This window comes from Leptodactylus fuscus, chromosome 5, assembly GCF_031893055.1.
Source record: "Leptodactylus fuscus isolate aLepFus1 chromosome 5, aLepFus1.hap2, whole genome shotgun sequence".
NCBI lineage: Eukaryota > Metazoa > Chordata > Amphibia > Anura > Leptodactylidae > Leptodactylus > Leptodactylus fuscus.
Window position 1 is genome coordinate 32,775,248 of NC_134269.1, and position 16,706 is coordinate 32,791,953.

At 42.2% G+C, this 16,706-nt stretch overlaps 1 protein-coding gene across 1 annotated transcript in view; it reads left to right on the forward strand.

The window, feature by feature from the left end:
- The first annotated feature begins 1,554 nt into the window (after positions 1–1,554).
- Positions 1,555–16,706, forward strand: part of LOC142204479 (uncharacterized) — a 31,428-nt gene continuing 16,276 nt past the window's right edge. The window contains exons 1-6 of the mRNA XM_075275791.1: positions 1,555–1,615; positions 9,501–9,638; positions 14,589–14,642; positions 15,262–15,333; positions 15,620–15,652; positions 15,728–15,844. Coding sequence (XP_075131892.1) covers positions 1,573–1,615; positions 9,501–9,638; positions 14,589–14,642; positions 15,262–15,333; positions 15,620–15,652; positions 15,728–15,844 — 457 coding nt within the window. The 5' untranslated portion in view covers positions 1,555–1,572. The remainder of the gene's footprint in view (positions 1,616–9,500; positions 9,639–14,588; positions 14,643–15,261; positions 15,334–15,619; positions 15,653–15,727; positions 15,845–16,706) is intronic.

Here is a 16,706-nt window from a genome sequence, read left to right on the forward strand (position 1 = left end):
CCAATCACAAGGGAACCGCTGCTGCTCCTGAATTCAATAGGGACAGTGGCTCTTCTATGGTAGCAAGACCACTACTGATAGTAGCAGTGGCGGTGGTCCTACTAACATCTATCTGCAGCATCCACGTTGTTCGGTTTTGTCTAAAACCAAAGAATTTCGGAATGTTTGGAACCAATTTGCTCATGTCTAAATAGCACTTCTGTTTCAAACACGTTAGGGCTTTGATTCAAAAAAGTAAATGCAACAAAATCTGCAACAAAAAAAAGCTGCTTTTCCGCAATGTGGGGCTTTAGTGTAAAGCAGATAACTCTGGTCCCTGTGTAATGGTCAATGGGAGCTGAGCTGCAGTATTTATTATTATTATTATTATTATTATTTATTTATATAGCACCATTAATTCCATGCTGCTTTACATTTGGGGGTTACATACAGTACACAGAATATACAGATAGATATAATACTAACAGTGACTGACTGGCACAGTGGGGTAGAGGGCCCTGCCCGCGAGGGCTTACAATCTATGGGGGAAGGGGCTAGAGACAGAAGGAGAGGGGGAGACTGTACAGATGGCAGTGTGGTGATAGTGTTATTGGAGGTTGTAGGCCTTCCTGAATAGATGAGTCTTCAGCGCCTTCTTGAAGCCTGTGATTGTGGGGGTCAGTCTTATGTGTCTTGGTAAGGAGTTCCAGAGTATGGGGGATGCACGGGAGAAATCTTGGAGGCGGTTGTGTGAGGAGCGGATGAGAGCGGAGCGGAGTACGAGGTCATTGGAGGATCTGAGGTTACGTGTGGGCAGGTAGCGGGAGATTAGGTCAGAGATATATGGAGGGGACAGGTTGTGGATGGCTTTGTATGTTAGCGTTAGTAGCTTGAACTCAATTCGCTGGGCTATAGGTAGCCAGTGGAGGGACTGGCAGAGGGGAGCAGCCGATGAAGATCGGGGGGTGAGGTGGATTAAGCGAGCAGCACAGTTTAAGGTGGACTGGAGGGGGGCGAGGGTGTTTGCTGGGAGTCCATGGAGAAGGGTGTTGCAGTAGTCTAGGCGGGAGATTATGAGGGCCTGGACGAGCATCTTGCAGTATGGGCGCCCAGCCACTAGATGAAGCCAACCGCTTCTGGCCATGTGTTGTGCAATGGGTTGGTTTCAGAAATGGCCCCATATAACTGATCGGTGATGGGCCTGTCAGTCGCCCCACTGATCAGATATGTATGACTTATCCTAAGTATGAGCTACTAAAACCAAAGTCCTGGACATCACCTTTAAGAATGTGCATATACTTTAAGACCCCAAACTTGTCACTATTTGTTCATAGAACAAAAAGCACCATCCCCTGGGGAGAAGTTTCCAGTTGGGTGTGAGTTTAGTTCTGCTCTGAAGGTCTTATAGAGGAAGGGGAAGTAAGACTTTGAAAAAAACACTATAAAACCAAACCGCTGAAACAAAATCACCGAATATTTGGGCTGGGAAGGGGAAGTTTGGTCGTGGGCTGGTTTTATATGACTCTGGTCTGACAGTTAGATTGTCCTATAAAGACAGAGATCTTAACAGTAATTGTAAGTCAGGAGGCGAGAATGCAGAACGTATATGGGAATCCAATGGGAAAAACCAAACAAGGTATGGAAACATTTTTATATCTTGCTTCTTTTGTTTGTTTGTTTTTGTTTTTGTGGAGTTGAAAGGAAAATGTTATATTTTTATATTTTATATTTTCTTATATTTTTATTTTTATATTTTATCATATTTTCTATCTTTTTTTCTGTTGACATGTCAGGGCTTATTTCTTGTGTGACAAGTTTCAGTTGGCCAATTTTGGGTTACATGTAATGTTTTTATTAGCTTTTATAAATGTTTTTAGGGGGTCCGTATGAAAAACATATTTCTATCATTATTTTTTGCATTTTGTTTTTATGGGGTTCCCTCTGCATTAGGAATGACTTGGCAGCTTTGTCCTCTGGGACATTACAATTACAGCGATACCAGATTTATATTTTATTTTGTTATACCACATTTGCTAAATAAAATGACATTTTTTTTTAACATAAACTATTTACCGTATATACTCAAGTATAAGCCGACCCGAATATAAGCCGACCCCCCTAATTTTACCACAAAAAAACTGGGAAAACTTATTGACTCGAGTATAAGCCGAGGGGGGGAAATGCAGCAGCTACTGGAAAATTTCAAAAATTAAAATGGTCAGAGTTTTTGGGTGCAGTAGTTGCTGGGGAAGGGGAGGGGGTGTTTTGGTTGTCTGTCTGCCCCTTCCCTGAGCTTGAGGATTGTTTTTTCTTCTCCCATTTGGAATTCAGTCTGGCTGAATATAGGGTATCTGTAGTGCTCCTATTAACCCCTTCCCGACAGGACAGGAGCACTGCAGATCCCCTATATTCAGTAGGCCGGGCACTTTCAGACACAGGGATACCTAATGTGTTTGTGTTTCACAGTCATTTTCTACTTTTATATGTATTCTGGGGAAAAGAGTGACTTAGAACTTTTATTTTTTTTAAAAACTTTTTTTTTTTTGCACTATTTTATGTGAGATTCTATACATTGATATTGTGGCTGGTCATAGATCCCCCTCACCCTCCTAAAAAAAAAAAAAAAAAAAAAAAAAAAAAAAAAATAAATTATTTTTTTTTGCTGACTCGAGTATAAGCCGAGGGAGGCTTTTTCAGAACAAAAACTGGGCTGAAAAATTTGGCTTATACTCGAGTATATACGGTAAGTGGGATCGGCATATTCAGAATCCTAGAAACTTTTCCCTGTTTGGTTGACAGAGCTAAGTCGGGGCTCATTTTTTGCGGGCAGGTTGTAGTTTTTATTGGAATAAATTTTTGGTATTTATAACTTTTTGATTACTTTATATTGCAATTTTTTCATATTGTGGTACAAATATATTTTTTTCTACAGGATAAATAACGTTATTTTTGGATAGTGCCGATTAGGTATCCCCATGTGTAGAGGTGCAGTTCGTAGGGAGGGGTGGGGGATGCAGTGGGAGCAATACTGGGGCTGCCATTTATATATGCTGTGCTTGTAACTAGATCAGCGTCTCCATATATCGTTAGAATGCATCCTGCTGCTCAGTTATCTTGTAAACCACATGCCACATCAGGCTTGAGGTTTACAAGACACCGAGACCACAGACAAGTGGCACAGCATTGCATCTCCTGCACATGCGTGGTTACAAGAAAAGGAGGCAGGGGCGACTGATCAGTCCATCAGGGGATCACCGGCAGGTGAGTACAACTTTTTTTTTCAGTGCACATGTAGGCATAGTAGTATAGAGGAGGGGTCATTTATAAAAAGGGTAATTATGGGGCATTATGAATAGAGTGGGGCATCATTTATATAAGGGCTCATTATGGGGCATTATAAACATAAAGGATTATTTATATAAGGGGCCATTGTGAATAGAAGGGGCATCATTTATATAATGAGTCATTAGCAGGTTGTATTTATGTCAGGGGCCATAACATAAGGGGGCAATAAATTAAGGTGGCACTTGGGCTTTCATTTTATTTATGATGCATCAGGAACTAATGCTAATATCCCCCATTCTCTTGGTCAGTGGGGGTCTGAGCAATCGATCTGCAATTATTCCTTATACTATAGAGAGGGAGTAACTTGCTAAGGCTGAGGCCCCACAAAGCGAAATCCAGCAAAACAAAACTGCAGAAAAAGCTGCTGCATTTTTTATTACGTTTTTGATTAGTTTTTCGTTCTGCAAACTTTCTGCCCCTGTTATACCTAGAAGGAAAATGCTAGCGTTTCTGCAGCCACTGCAGTCACTGTATAGTAGATGGGATTTGAAGTCTTCAGAGATGGGCGGTATTATATGCTGCTAGAAAGCTGTCAGCTTTGCCGGTATGCACCTGCTGTCGGAGATATCAGTCACATTAGTTGATATCAATATCCCTCTATTGTTAGAAGGGCATCATCACTTGGAACGCCCCCTTGACAGTACAAGGATATGGAAGAATACTGTCAGGGAGGGAACAGCATATCGGTAAGGCAGACTGTGTGCTGAATTCAATACACTGTCAGCTTCCTAGCAGGATTTAATAATGTCCATTTCTGAGAACAAGATAGAGCTCACAATGTACATTTTTTCCCTATCAGTATGTCTTTTTTTGGCATATGGGATGGAAATCCATGCTGACATACAAACCCCTTGCAGATGGTTTTTTGCCCTTGGTGGGATTTGAACACCAGGACTTCAGCGCTGAAAGGCTGCAGTGCTAACCACTGAGCCACCGTGTGGCCCCTGGACTACTGTATATTTTGTAGGGTCGCTTTCCAATTTTAGCTAATGACTGACAGCTATAGTCTACATGAGTACATCGGACAGCATGGTGGCTCTGTGCTTATAGTAGCAGAGATCTGTCTTGTAGTGAGCCCTTCACCTGTGTGTCCATCACATGACCATGGACTGAATTTTAGCTATTGCAGATAATCAAAGAAGGACAGCAAGCAGACATCTAGAAAACCAGAGAAATTGATTCAGAAAGTATTCGGCCCCCTTGAACTTTTCCACCTTTTGCCACATTTCAGGCTTAAAGATAAGACATAAAGATATCAAATTTTAATTTTGGGGGGAAGAATCAACAACACATTGGACACAATTGTGAAGTGGAATGAAATGTATTGGATATTTGAAACTTTTATAACAAATCAAAAACTGAAAAGTGGGGCGTGTAAAATTATTTGGCCCCATTGCGTTAATGCTTTCTAGTGCCACCTTTTGCTGCGATTACAGCTGCAGGTCGCTTGGGGTTTTGTCTCTATCAGTTTTGCACATCGAGAGACTGAAATTCTTGTCCATTCTTCCTTGCAAAACAGCTGGAGCTCAGTGAGGTTGGATGGAGACGTTTGTGAACAGCAGTTTTCGGCTCTTTCCACAGATTCTCGATTGGATTCAGGTCTGGACTGTGACTTGGCCATTCTCACACCTGGATACGTTTATTTGTGAACCATTCCATTGTAGATTTTGCTTCATGTTTTGGATCATTGTCTTGTTGGAAGATAAATCTGCGTCCCAGTCTCAGGTCTTTTGCAGACTCCATCAGGTTTTCTTCCAGAATGCTCCTGTATTCGGCTCCATCCATCTTCCCATCAATTGTAACCATCTTCCCTGTCCCTGCTGAAGAAAAGCAGGCCCAAACCATGATGCTGCCACCACCATGTTTGACAGTGGGGATCAGGGTGTGTTCAGGGTGATGAGCTGTGTTGCTTTTACACCAAACATATAGTTTTGCATTGTGGCCAAAAAGTTGGATTTTGGTTTCATGTGACCAGAGCACCTTCTTCCACATGCTTGGTGTCTCCCAGGTGGCTTGTGGCAAACTTTAAACAAGACTTTTTATAGATATCTTTCTTCTTGCCACTCTTCCATAAAGGCCAGATTTGTGCAGTGCACGACTGATTGTTGTCCTATGGACAGACTCTCCCACCTCAGCTGTAGATCTCTGCAGTTCATCCAGAGTGATCATGGGCCTCTTGGCTGCATCTCTGATCAGTCTTCTCCTTGTTTGAGATGAAAGTTTAGAGGGATGGCCGGGTCTTGGTAGATTTGCAGTGGTCTGATACTCCTTCCATTACAATATGATTGCTTGCACAGCGTTCCTTGGGATGTTTAAAGTTTGGGAAATCTTTTTGCATCGAAATCCAGCAAAAGTATCTCAGACCTGCCTGGTGTGTTCCTTGGTCTTCATGATGCTCTCTGCACTTTAAACAGAACCCTGAGACTATCACAGAGCAGGTGCATTTATACAGAGACTTGGTTACACACAGGTGGATTCTAGTTATCATCATCAGTCATTTAGGACAACATTGGATCATTCAGAGATCTGAACTGAACTGAACCGAGTGAGTTTGCTGCACTGAAAGTAAAGGGGCCGAATAATTTTGCACGCCCCACTTTTCAGTTTTTTATTTGTTAAAAAGGTTTAAAATATCCAATAAGTTTTGTTCCACTTCACAATTTTGTCCCACTTGTTGATTCTTTCCCCCAAAATTAAAATTTGATATCTTTATGTTTGAAGCCTGAAATGTGGCAAAAGGTTGAAAAGTTCAAGGGGGCCGAATATTTTCGCAAGGCACTGTAGGAAAACCTCCTTAGGCTAAGGCCCTGTGTAGCAAAACGCAGCAAAAGAACACAGCAGGAGCACATCACATTTTTGTTCCCACAGTGTTTTTCAATGCATTTTCACACACTTTTCCTCTGTGGATTCATTACTCCTATTATACCTCTATGGAAACCATCAGCGTTTCCACAGGTGTAATTGCATGCTACATTTCTGTTGTTGATTTTTTTCTGCAATGTGTGGATGGCATCATGCAGAATCCCATACACTTTGCAAGTACTGTAAAATGCTGCATTTTTGCAATGTGGAGCTTCAGCCTTAAGATGCCCTCTCCAATGGATGATGGAGGTTGTGCACCATGTGAACAATGGACCTACCAGTTATCTAATCGGTTGCAGAGGGTTCTTGTCAATGGTGCACTGTCTTCAGCCACACATACCAAAGCACTAAGATAAAGGTTTTTTTTTCCATCTTCTAAAGCCACAGAACAAACTGAAAATAAAAGGTTGCTATTTATCATCTCTCATGGTAAATATATACAGTCCAATGAAAAAGTTTGGGCACCCCTATTAATTTTAATCATTTTTAGTTCTAAATATTTTGGTGTTTGCAGCAGCCATTTCAGTTTGATATATCTGATAACTGATGGACACAGTAATATTTCAGGATTGAAATGAGGTTTATTGTACTAACAGAAAATGTGCAATATGCATTAAACCAAAATATGACCGGTGCAAAAGTATGGGCACCTCAACAGAAAAGTGACATTAATATTTAAGAGATCCTCCTTTTGCAGAGATAACAGCCTCTAGTCGCCTCCTGTAGCTTTTAATCAGTTCCTGGATCCTGGATGAAGGTATTTTGGACCATTCCTCTTTACAAAACAATTCAAGTTCAGTTAAGTTTGATGGTCACCGAGCATGGGCAGCCCGCTCTCAAATGATCTGAAAACAAAGATTGTTGAACATAGTTGTTCATGGGCAGAATACAAAAAGTTGTCTCAGAGATTTAACCTGTCAGTTTCAACTGTGAGGAACATAGTAAGGAAATGGAAGACCACAGGGAGAGTTCTTGTTAAGCCCAGAAGTGGCAGGCCAAGAAAAATATCAGAAAGGCAGAGAAGAAGAATGGTGAGAACAGTCAAGGACAATCCACAGACCACCTCCAAAGAGCTGCAGCATCATCTTGCTGCAGATGGTGTCACTGTGCATCGGTAACAATACAGCGCACTTTGCACAAGGAGAAGCTGTATGGGAGATTGATGAGAAAGAAACTGTTTCTGCACGTACGCCACAAACAGAGCCCCCTTAGGTATGTAAAAGCACATTTGGACAAGCCTGTGGACTGTTGAAACAAAGACTGAGTTGTTTGGTCATACAAAAAGGCATTATGCATGGCGTCCAAAAAAAAAACAGCATTCCAAGAAAAACACTTGCTACCCACTGTAAAATTTGGTGGAAGTTCCATCATGCTTTGGGGCTGTGTGGCCAATGCCGGCACCGGGAATCTTGTTAAAGTTGAGGGCCGCATGGATTCCACTCAGTATCAGCAGATTCTTGAGAATAATGTTCAAGAATCAGTGACGAAGTTGAAGTTACGACGGGGATGGATATTTCAGCAAGACAATGATCCAAAACACTGCTCCAAATCGACTCAGGCATTCATGCAGAGGAACAATTACAATGTTCTGGAATGGCCATCCCAGTCCCCAGACCTGAATATCATTGAACATCTGTGGGATGATGTGAAGCGGGCTGTCCATGCTCGGAGACCATCAAACTTAACTGAACTTGAATTGTTTTGTAAAGAGGAATGGTCCAAAATCCCTTCATCCAGGATCCAGGAACTGATTAAAAGCTACAGGAAGCGACTAGAGGCTGTTATCTTTGCAAAAGGAGGATCTACTAAATATTAATGTCACTTTTCTGTTGAGGTGCCCATACTTTTGCACTGGTCAAATTTTGGTTTAATGCATATTGCACATTTTCTGTTAGTACAATAAACCTCATTTCAATCCTGAAATATTACTGTGTCCATCAGTTATTAGATATATCAAACTGAAATGGCTGCTGCAAACACCAAAATATTTAGAACTAAAAATGATTAAGATTAATAGGGGTGCCCAAACTTTTTCATAGGACTGTATGTGACTATTTTAGCCACTCCTTGGGGAGATCTATATTTGCCCTCCTGCAGAGGTTGCACTTTGCTCTGTTGCTTCAGAACAGGAAACTTTACACTTTTCAGGTGGCCGATCAAGCAAGATGTGTGACTCATAAAACACCCCCTACTGAAGATGTCCTATGTCAGTATAAAGGCTTATTCTGACAGCCATCTTGACAACACAATGGGGGTTACTTATCATCTACCCCTTTTTTGGCCATATTTTTCACAGGTGGGCCAGCTTTAGACCAGTTTTACTGTGGTCTATGTATGATGTAGGCGCACCTCTTGTTAAATGTGCACGTGTGTATATAGCCTTATAAGCCATGGCTACTTTGCCCCTTTTTTTGTTAAAAAAATAGCACAATTGCCCCTTCTTTGCGCCACCCTTGTACTGGATTGCATAAGCACAACTCATTCCCAATATATAAAAGTCTCGTATTTGTACATGTGTGTGCCGTTCTTATATGGAAGATATAGTGTCAGGGTTTTACCTTTGTACCAGGACAATATATACACATAGGCCTTGTTTTGTGAACTTTTTGGGATTTTATGTCTTTGATGGGTAATACTGATATTTTTATGATTCCAGTGTGTTTAATACAAGTTATTCTAAAGATGTTTGATCAGTTTTTATGTTCCTGCGTAATTTTCTTGTAGTATACCTTAGAGTGCCATGGGAAGAATATGCAAATCTGTCTTCCATGATGTAGTTAGGAAGTCAGCTGCTGCCTCAGAATTGCAAACCTGAGGCAGCAGCTGACTTCCTAACTACATCATGGAAGACAGATTTGCATATTCTTCCCATGGTCCTTTGCGAAGTAGAGTGCCAAAGGCTTAATAAGTCTCCACACACCTATATGGTGGTCTCTCCCCAAGGAGTGACAATATCCCCTTTACCTTAGAGTGGTCTCAGATACCCACATTGAATATTATTGTCTAAGATAATGGGATTTCCATTGGTGAAGTCGAGAACAAGGAGATCAGGCTCCTCGTACTTGGACCAGAGCTGTGTGATGAAGTGAATGGGAGTGCTATCATTGCATGTTTAGAACTCTCCCTCTGTAAAGCATGATCATGTATGTGTGGCCATATCTTGACCAACAACATGGTCTTCTTGTTCATGGATCAAGCAACCCACGATTTAGATGCTCAATGCCAAACATCAGCTGGAGTGGTGTAAAGCACATTAGTATTATACAACAGAATTAGTATTTTTGACCTTATATCAACCTTACCTCTGTCTACAGTCTATAATTCTAGTAAAGATGATGATGACGATGATGACGATTATGAGAACACCAATCCTTGTGACTTGGCACCAACTGTGCCCTCCAGGACGACTCGGAAGATGAAGACTGCTCTTAAAGAGGACCTGGCTTTAAAATGTAATGTATGCACAATAACCAACAAAGCTCAACATCTGCAATGAATCACTAGCGCCATGTCTTTGTTGAAGGTCCTCCAGGCAACCCTAATGATGGAGAACTGGAACGCTAAAACAGCAGTTACACACAGACACCAGCGGACCCTATTGACTATAATGGGGCTGACCAGGTGACAGCTGTGTCCTTCATGCAGGATTTTTCTTTCTGTCAGTTTCTGCAATGGAGACTCCAATAGAGATGTGAACCCAGCCTAAGGCGATGGTTTAAAATTTTTTTTGAACTACCCTGTCTACCAATAAGTATTTGGACACCCATACAAATGAAGATATCTGCGGTCATGATGTACGTTACGCCTTCCGCTGTTAAATAGGAAACAGCATTGGCATTAGTCGGATGCAAGATGCCACGAAGTGCAGAGTTGTCCGATTTCGAGAAAGGGGTAATTGTGGGGTACCACAGAAATAGTCGATTCGTAAGGGACAGAGCAAGCGAACTGAATTACCCAAAATAGACAGTGGCCTATGTGATTACGAAGTGGAAGATGAACGGTGATTGTCGGAATGTGCCCCGAGTCGGCAGATCCCCGAAACTGGGAGATAGAGACTGACGAGTGCTGGCCAGAGAAACCGCACCTAACCGATGGCTCACATACACCAGGAGTGTCACCAGGCATTGTGTTCATCAATACCATCCATAAGAAAGCATCTTCTGGGTTCTACCAACTACTGAATATGAATAAATGGTGTGTTTCTATTCTACCACAGGGGTCCAAATACTTATTGGTAGACAGTGTATACTATACTTCATATAAAATGGGATTTGCTGCCTTTCCAATGTTTGTAATGTCTGGAATTCATCAGATGCAGATAGGTCAAACAGGACAAGAAGTTGATTTCTATTATCAAGTGTATCAATGAAGTATAATCCATATATTAATTCTACTCCAGTGATACATAGGTGAGGGGCCTTCTACATTTGTACCTCACTTGTAGGTTGTATACCTCTATACGGGATTATTCTATATGCCGCTCTGTGCTGTCTTTCTATTGCCCTTAAATTTCTTGTCCAGAATTGGCTCTTACTATGGGCAGTCGCTTCTGGTTGGCAAAATTTTTCCAATTTATTTCGAGAATGAAAAAGATTTAAAAAAAACCCCACAGCAACAAATACAACAATAGTGCTCCTAAATCTGCCTGCGCTGTCCACTGGTCCAGGTCCAGGCAGTAACCCTTTCAGTTACATTTTTCTCTGCAGCCTCCCTACTGTTGCTTTTTCATTGATGGGTTAATGATCTCCTGACAGAATAAGGGACATGTCTGATAAACCGTGTCATAAATCTTAATAGCAGAGGATAGGGGGAAAAATGTATGATACTTAGGGGATCAAAGTGTTGTGGGGTCCACTTTCCTCTAGGAATTTTCTGCACTACCTCCATGGTAAGTAAGCCATTGTCTAAAACTCGGAAAGGCTAAACTTGAGTTTGTGAATAGAGATGAGCGAACACTAAAATGTTCGAGGTTCGAAATTCGATTCGAACAGCCGCTCACTGTTCGAGTGTTCGAATGGGTTTCGAACCCCATTATAGTCTATGGGGAACATAAACTCGTTAAGGGGGAAACCCAAATTCGTGTCTGGAGGGTCACCAAGTACACTATGACACCCCAGGAAATGATACCAACACCCTGGAATGACACTGGGACAGCAGGGGAAGCATGTCTGGGGGCATAAAAGTCACTTTATTTCATGGAAATCCCTGTCAGTTTGCGATTTTCGCAAGCTAACTTTTCCCCATAGAAATGCATTGGCCAGTGCTGATTGGCCAGAGTACGGAACTCGACCAATCAGCGCTGGCTCTGCTGGAGGAGGCGGAGTCTAAGATCGCTCCACACCAGTCTCCATTCAGGTCCGACCTTAGACTCCGCCTCCTCCGGCAGAGCCAGCGCTGATTGGCCGAAGGCTGGCCAATGCATTCCTATGCGAATGCAGAGACTTAGCAGTGCTGAGTCAGTTTTGCTCAACTACACATCTGATGCACACTCGGCACTGCTACATCAGATGTAGCAATCTGATGTAGCAGAGCCGAGGGTGCACTAGAACCCCTGTGCAAACTCAGTTCACGCTAATAGAATGCATTGGCCAGCGCTGATTGGCCAATGCATTCTATTAGCCCGATGAAGTAGAGCTGAATGTGTGTGTTAAGCACACACATTCAGCACTGCTTCATCACGCCAATACAATGCATTAGCCAGTGCTGATTGGCCAGAGTACGGAATTCGGCCAATCAGCGCTGGCTCTGCTGGAGGAGGCGGAGTCTAAGGTTGGACCTGAATGGAGACTGGTGTGGAGCGATCTTAGACTCCGCCTCCTCCAGCAGAGCCAGCGCTGATTGGCCGAATTCCGTACTCTGGCCAATCAGCGCTGGCCAATGCATTCTATTAGCCCGATGAAGTAGAGCTGAATGTGTGTGCTAAGCACACACATTCAGCACTGCTTCATCACGCCAATACAATGCATTAGCCAGTGCTGATTGGCCAGAGTACGGAATTCGGCCAATCAGCGCTGGCTCTGCTGGAGGAGGCGGAGTCTAAGGTCGGACCTGAATGGAGACTGGTGTGGAGCGATCTTAGACTCCGCCTCCTCCAGCAGAGCCAGCGCTGATTGGCCGAATTCCGTACTCTGGCCAATCAGCACTGGCTAATGCATTGTATTGGCGTGATGAAGCAGTGCTGAATGTGTGTGCTTAGCACACACATTCAGCTCTACTTCATCGGGCTAATAGAATGCATTGGCCAATCAGCGCTGGCCAATGCATTCTATTAGCTTGATGAAGCAGAGTGTGCACAAGGGTTCAAGCGCACCCTCGGCTCTGATGTAGCAGAGCCGAGGGTGCACAAGGGTTCAAGTGCACCCTCGGCTCTCCTACATCAGAGTCGAGGGTGCGCTTGAACCCTTGTGCAGCCTCAGCTCTGCTACATCAGAGCCGAGGGTGCGCTTGAACCCTTGTGCACACTCTGCTTCATCAAGCTAATAGAATGCATTGGCCAGCACTGATTGGCCAGAGTACGGAATTCGGCCAATCCGCGCTGGCCAATGCATCCCTACGGGAAAAAGTTTATCTCACAAAAATCACAATTACACACCCGATAGAGCCCCAAAAAGTTATTTTTAATAACATTCCCCCCTAAATAAAGGTTATCCCTAGCTATCCCTGCCTGTACAGCTATCCCTGTCTCATAGTCACAAAGTTCACATTCTCATATGACCCGGATTTGAAATCCACTATTCGTCTAAAATGGAGGTCACCTGATTTCGGCAGCCAATGACTTTTTCCAATTTTTTTCAATGCCCCCGGTGTCGTAGTTCCTGTCCCACCTCCCCTGCGCTGTTATTGGTGCAAAAAAGGCGCCAGGGAAGGTGGGAGGGGAATCGAATTTTGGCGCACTTTACCACGCGGTGTTCGATTCGATTCGAACATGGCGAACACCCTGATATCCGATCAAACATGTGTTCGATAGAACACTGTTCGCTCATCTCTATTTGTGAATGCTATATTTTTGGCAGTATAGATTATTAAAGTGCTATACTAAAATGATCTAAAATGCCAAAAAATCACTGCATCAAAAAGTAACATATATTATCTGAACTATAGGTATGAATAAGCCCTCTACACAACCTCCACCAGTTTGGACCACTCCTCATAAAGGTAAGTAGAATACAATTTAAAGCAATACATTATTTTATAATGGCCTTGTTTGTTTTTTCTTCTTCTATTCAGTTTTTATTCAGAGGCGTAGCTGTGGGTGGGCAAGCAGTAGCCCGGGGCACTGGTTCCAGGGAGCTTAAACAAGTTACCCGTATATACTCGAGTATAAGCCGACTCGAATATAAGCCGAAGCCCCTAATTTTACCACAAAAAACTGGAAAAACTTATTGACTCGAGTATAAGCCTAGGGGAGAAATGCAGCAGCTACTGGAAAATTTCAAAAATTAAAATGGTCGGAGTTTTTGGGTGCAGTAGTTGCTGGGGAAGGGGAGGGGGGGTTTTGGTTGTCTGTACTGAAAAATTTGGCTTATACTTGAGTATATACGGTACTCTGTCTTGGCCAGGAAATTTAGAAACAGGGTTAGGCCGCTTGCAGATGACTGTGTGCTAGGTCAGTGCGCTATCCAGGTTTTTCCATGATAGCACACTGATCCATTCATTTCTGTGGGCCTGTGTACATGACCACATATTACACGGATCAGTGTGTGGGCCGATAGTTCGGGCCCCAAAACTCAGGACAGGTCTCATTCCTGACCGGTTTTGCAGTCGTGCTTCCGTGGCCTCTATTCATTGAATGAATGGGCTGTGGAAACATAGCAGGTGCCCCATCCATGCCGTTCAATCACAGCCAGAGGTCCACACACAATTATGTGTAAGGGACCTTTGGATGCCAAACTTATTGTTTCCCCCACCCCAATCAAAAGCCTTGCTACAATTGTCAAAATGTTGAGGTCTTTAGTCAATATGTATGGGACTTTAATTATAGTAGCCTACCCTATATTGAAACAGAAATGTTGACTAAACCCTCCATAGCATCTTATATGTCTGGGGAACTTTTGGGACTAGTCATTGCTGACCAACAATTATTTGGCTAACAATAATGATGTGAGACTATAGGGGCAACATATGGCCATTAGAGATGAGCGAACACTGTTCAGATCAGCCGATCCGAACAGCACGCACCCATAGAAATGAATGGAAGCACCTGTGACGTTGACTTTGCCGGCGGCCGGCGTCACAGGTGCTTCCATTCATTTCTATGGGTGCGTGCTGTTCGGATCGGCTGATCTGAACAGTGTTCGCTCATCTCTAATGGCCATGACTGGGTTATTCTGTATTCTGACCAGCAAAAGACTCACTGCCTAGTATTATGTCCTCAGTTAAATTCTATTTACCTTCATTTTCAGTATCTGCTGGGATTGTTCCGAAGGAAACTCCAAGGTTTCAGCCACCACCTATAGGTGAGAACGTCCCCTCCACCATAATGTGTACAGTCATACAGTGTATGCCAAATCCCACCGTACAATGCTATGTTCATACAATGGAAAGAGGAATTCTTGATGCAGTGCATTGGCGTTCTGTCGTGGTATCCTGCTGCTCACTAGGCCCGAATGAATGGACATAATCGGCCACGGAGTCCATGGCAAGATCAAGCAGGACGCTTTTTTTTTCTGCATCCTGCTCCGATCTCTGCCTCCCATTGAAAATAATGATAGGTGGATTCCGGTAGGAATCTGCCCCGGATTCGGGGGTGAAATTGACAGCAAATTCCTCTGCCTTATAAGGGCCAAGCAGTAAGGTGCCTGAATAATGAAAATATAAAGTTTTCAAAACATTTTTTAAGACTAGTACAATAATAAAAGAAAAAAGAAGTTCGGTAACTAGACAGTAGTTTAGGCCTATAACAACAGATAATGCATTACTAAGCTAAATCAAACTTGGCATAAAAACACACACAAAAACTAGCCAGAAAAGAGAAACAACAAAAAGAACTCAGCTCAACAATATCTAAAAGACAAAACTGTAGAAAATCTGGACGTAAAAAATTCAGTTCAAAATGAGATTTTTTTTCTTCTTCAGGTCTTGATCTCTCTTCAGGAGCGGTCAATGCAGCGTTTTCAGATGTAGCCGGTAAGGACCTAACTATAAGGAGTCAGTAAGAAAATCAGATACTAACTAGATCTACCAGATAGATCAGTAAAGGCTTTCCTTATTCCTATAGATTGCTTATTGGCATTCTCTGTTTTCACCATCTCTTAGCCTACATCACCATGTCTTCCTTCTTATTTGCCTTCTTCTACTTGTGTTGCCATATCTAAGATGATGAACTGTATAGATAGTAGTTATGGCCTACAAATATACTTATATATCACCTTCATACTGTAGTACGAACTGGTGAATAAATAATTTCCATTAATTGTTTCCTTATTTTTTTCAGTTTTGGCCAACAAGACATTCCCAGATTTAGAAGGTAATTTAGTAGATGACATTTTCAATATCCCATAAAACCACTTATAATACGTGTAACCACATCTATATATTTCAGTTATGTCGAATAGTAATAGGCAAAGATCTGGAAGGTGCAAGAAAGTGGTCCTGACGGGGTTTATGGTCCTGATCTTCGTCGCCTTAGTGGGCACCATCGGATTCATATTCACATATTGTGAGTAAAGCTAAGCAAATATTCTTTCTGACCATATTAAATTACCATAGTAATTGCTATTATGTTGAACTTGTCAATGGATGTAATTGACAAAATACACTAAGTAATCCATAAGTGTAATGCAGTGTATAAAAAAAAGCTAAAAAAATTATGGTGAAAAAGTTGTTTTTTGGTCACCTCAACTCCAAAAACTTGAATAACAGTGATCAAAAAATGACCACGGTACCAATGAAGAATACAGTTCATCTCACAAAAAACAAGTCCCCATTAAAAAATAAAAAAAATTGTGACTTTTAGAAGACAGCAAAGTCATAACTATTTTTATTAAGTGTTTTTAGTGTATAAAAATCTGACTATAGAAAAACTATACAAATTTGGTATTGCTGTAATTGTAAAGGCTGGCAGAGTAAAGGTAAATGTCATATATACAGTACGGTGACTGCAAAAATAAATGGAAAAATATAGAAACTTAATTGTTTTTTTTTTAATACCCTGCCAAGAAATAGTTAATAACATTTAGTCAATAATGTAGCGTAATGCCATTGGAAAAATATAACTGGTCTCACAAAAATAAGATCTCAGACAAAAACAACAATATGGCTTTCAGAGGGTGAAAAAGGTTAAAAATGGCTGCGGTTATATAATAGGCAAGGTGCAATTGCAATCTAATACACCACATAGGTAAATTACCGTATTTTTTGGACTATAAGACGCACTTTTTTTCCACCAAATTTGGGGGGAAAAGAAGGGTGCGTCTTATAGTCCGAATGTGGCGCCTGGCACCCGCTGTAATAGAGAGGCGGATGCCGGCAAGGGATAGACGCCGGGGCCTGAGACATCGCTGCGCTCCTCTGCCCTGCAT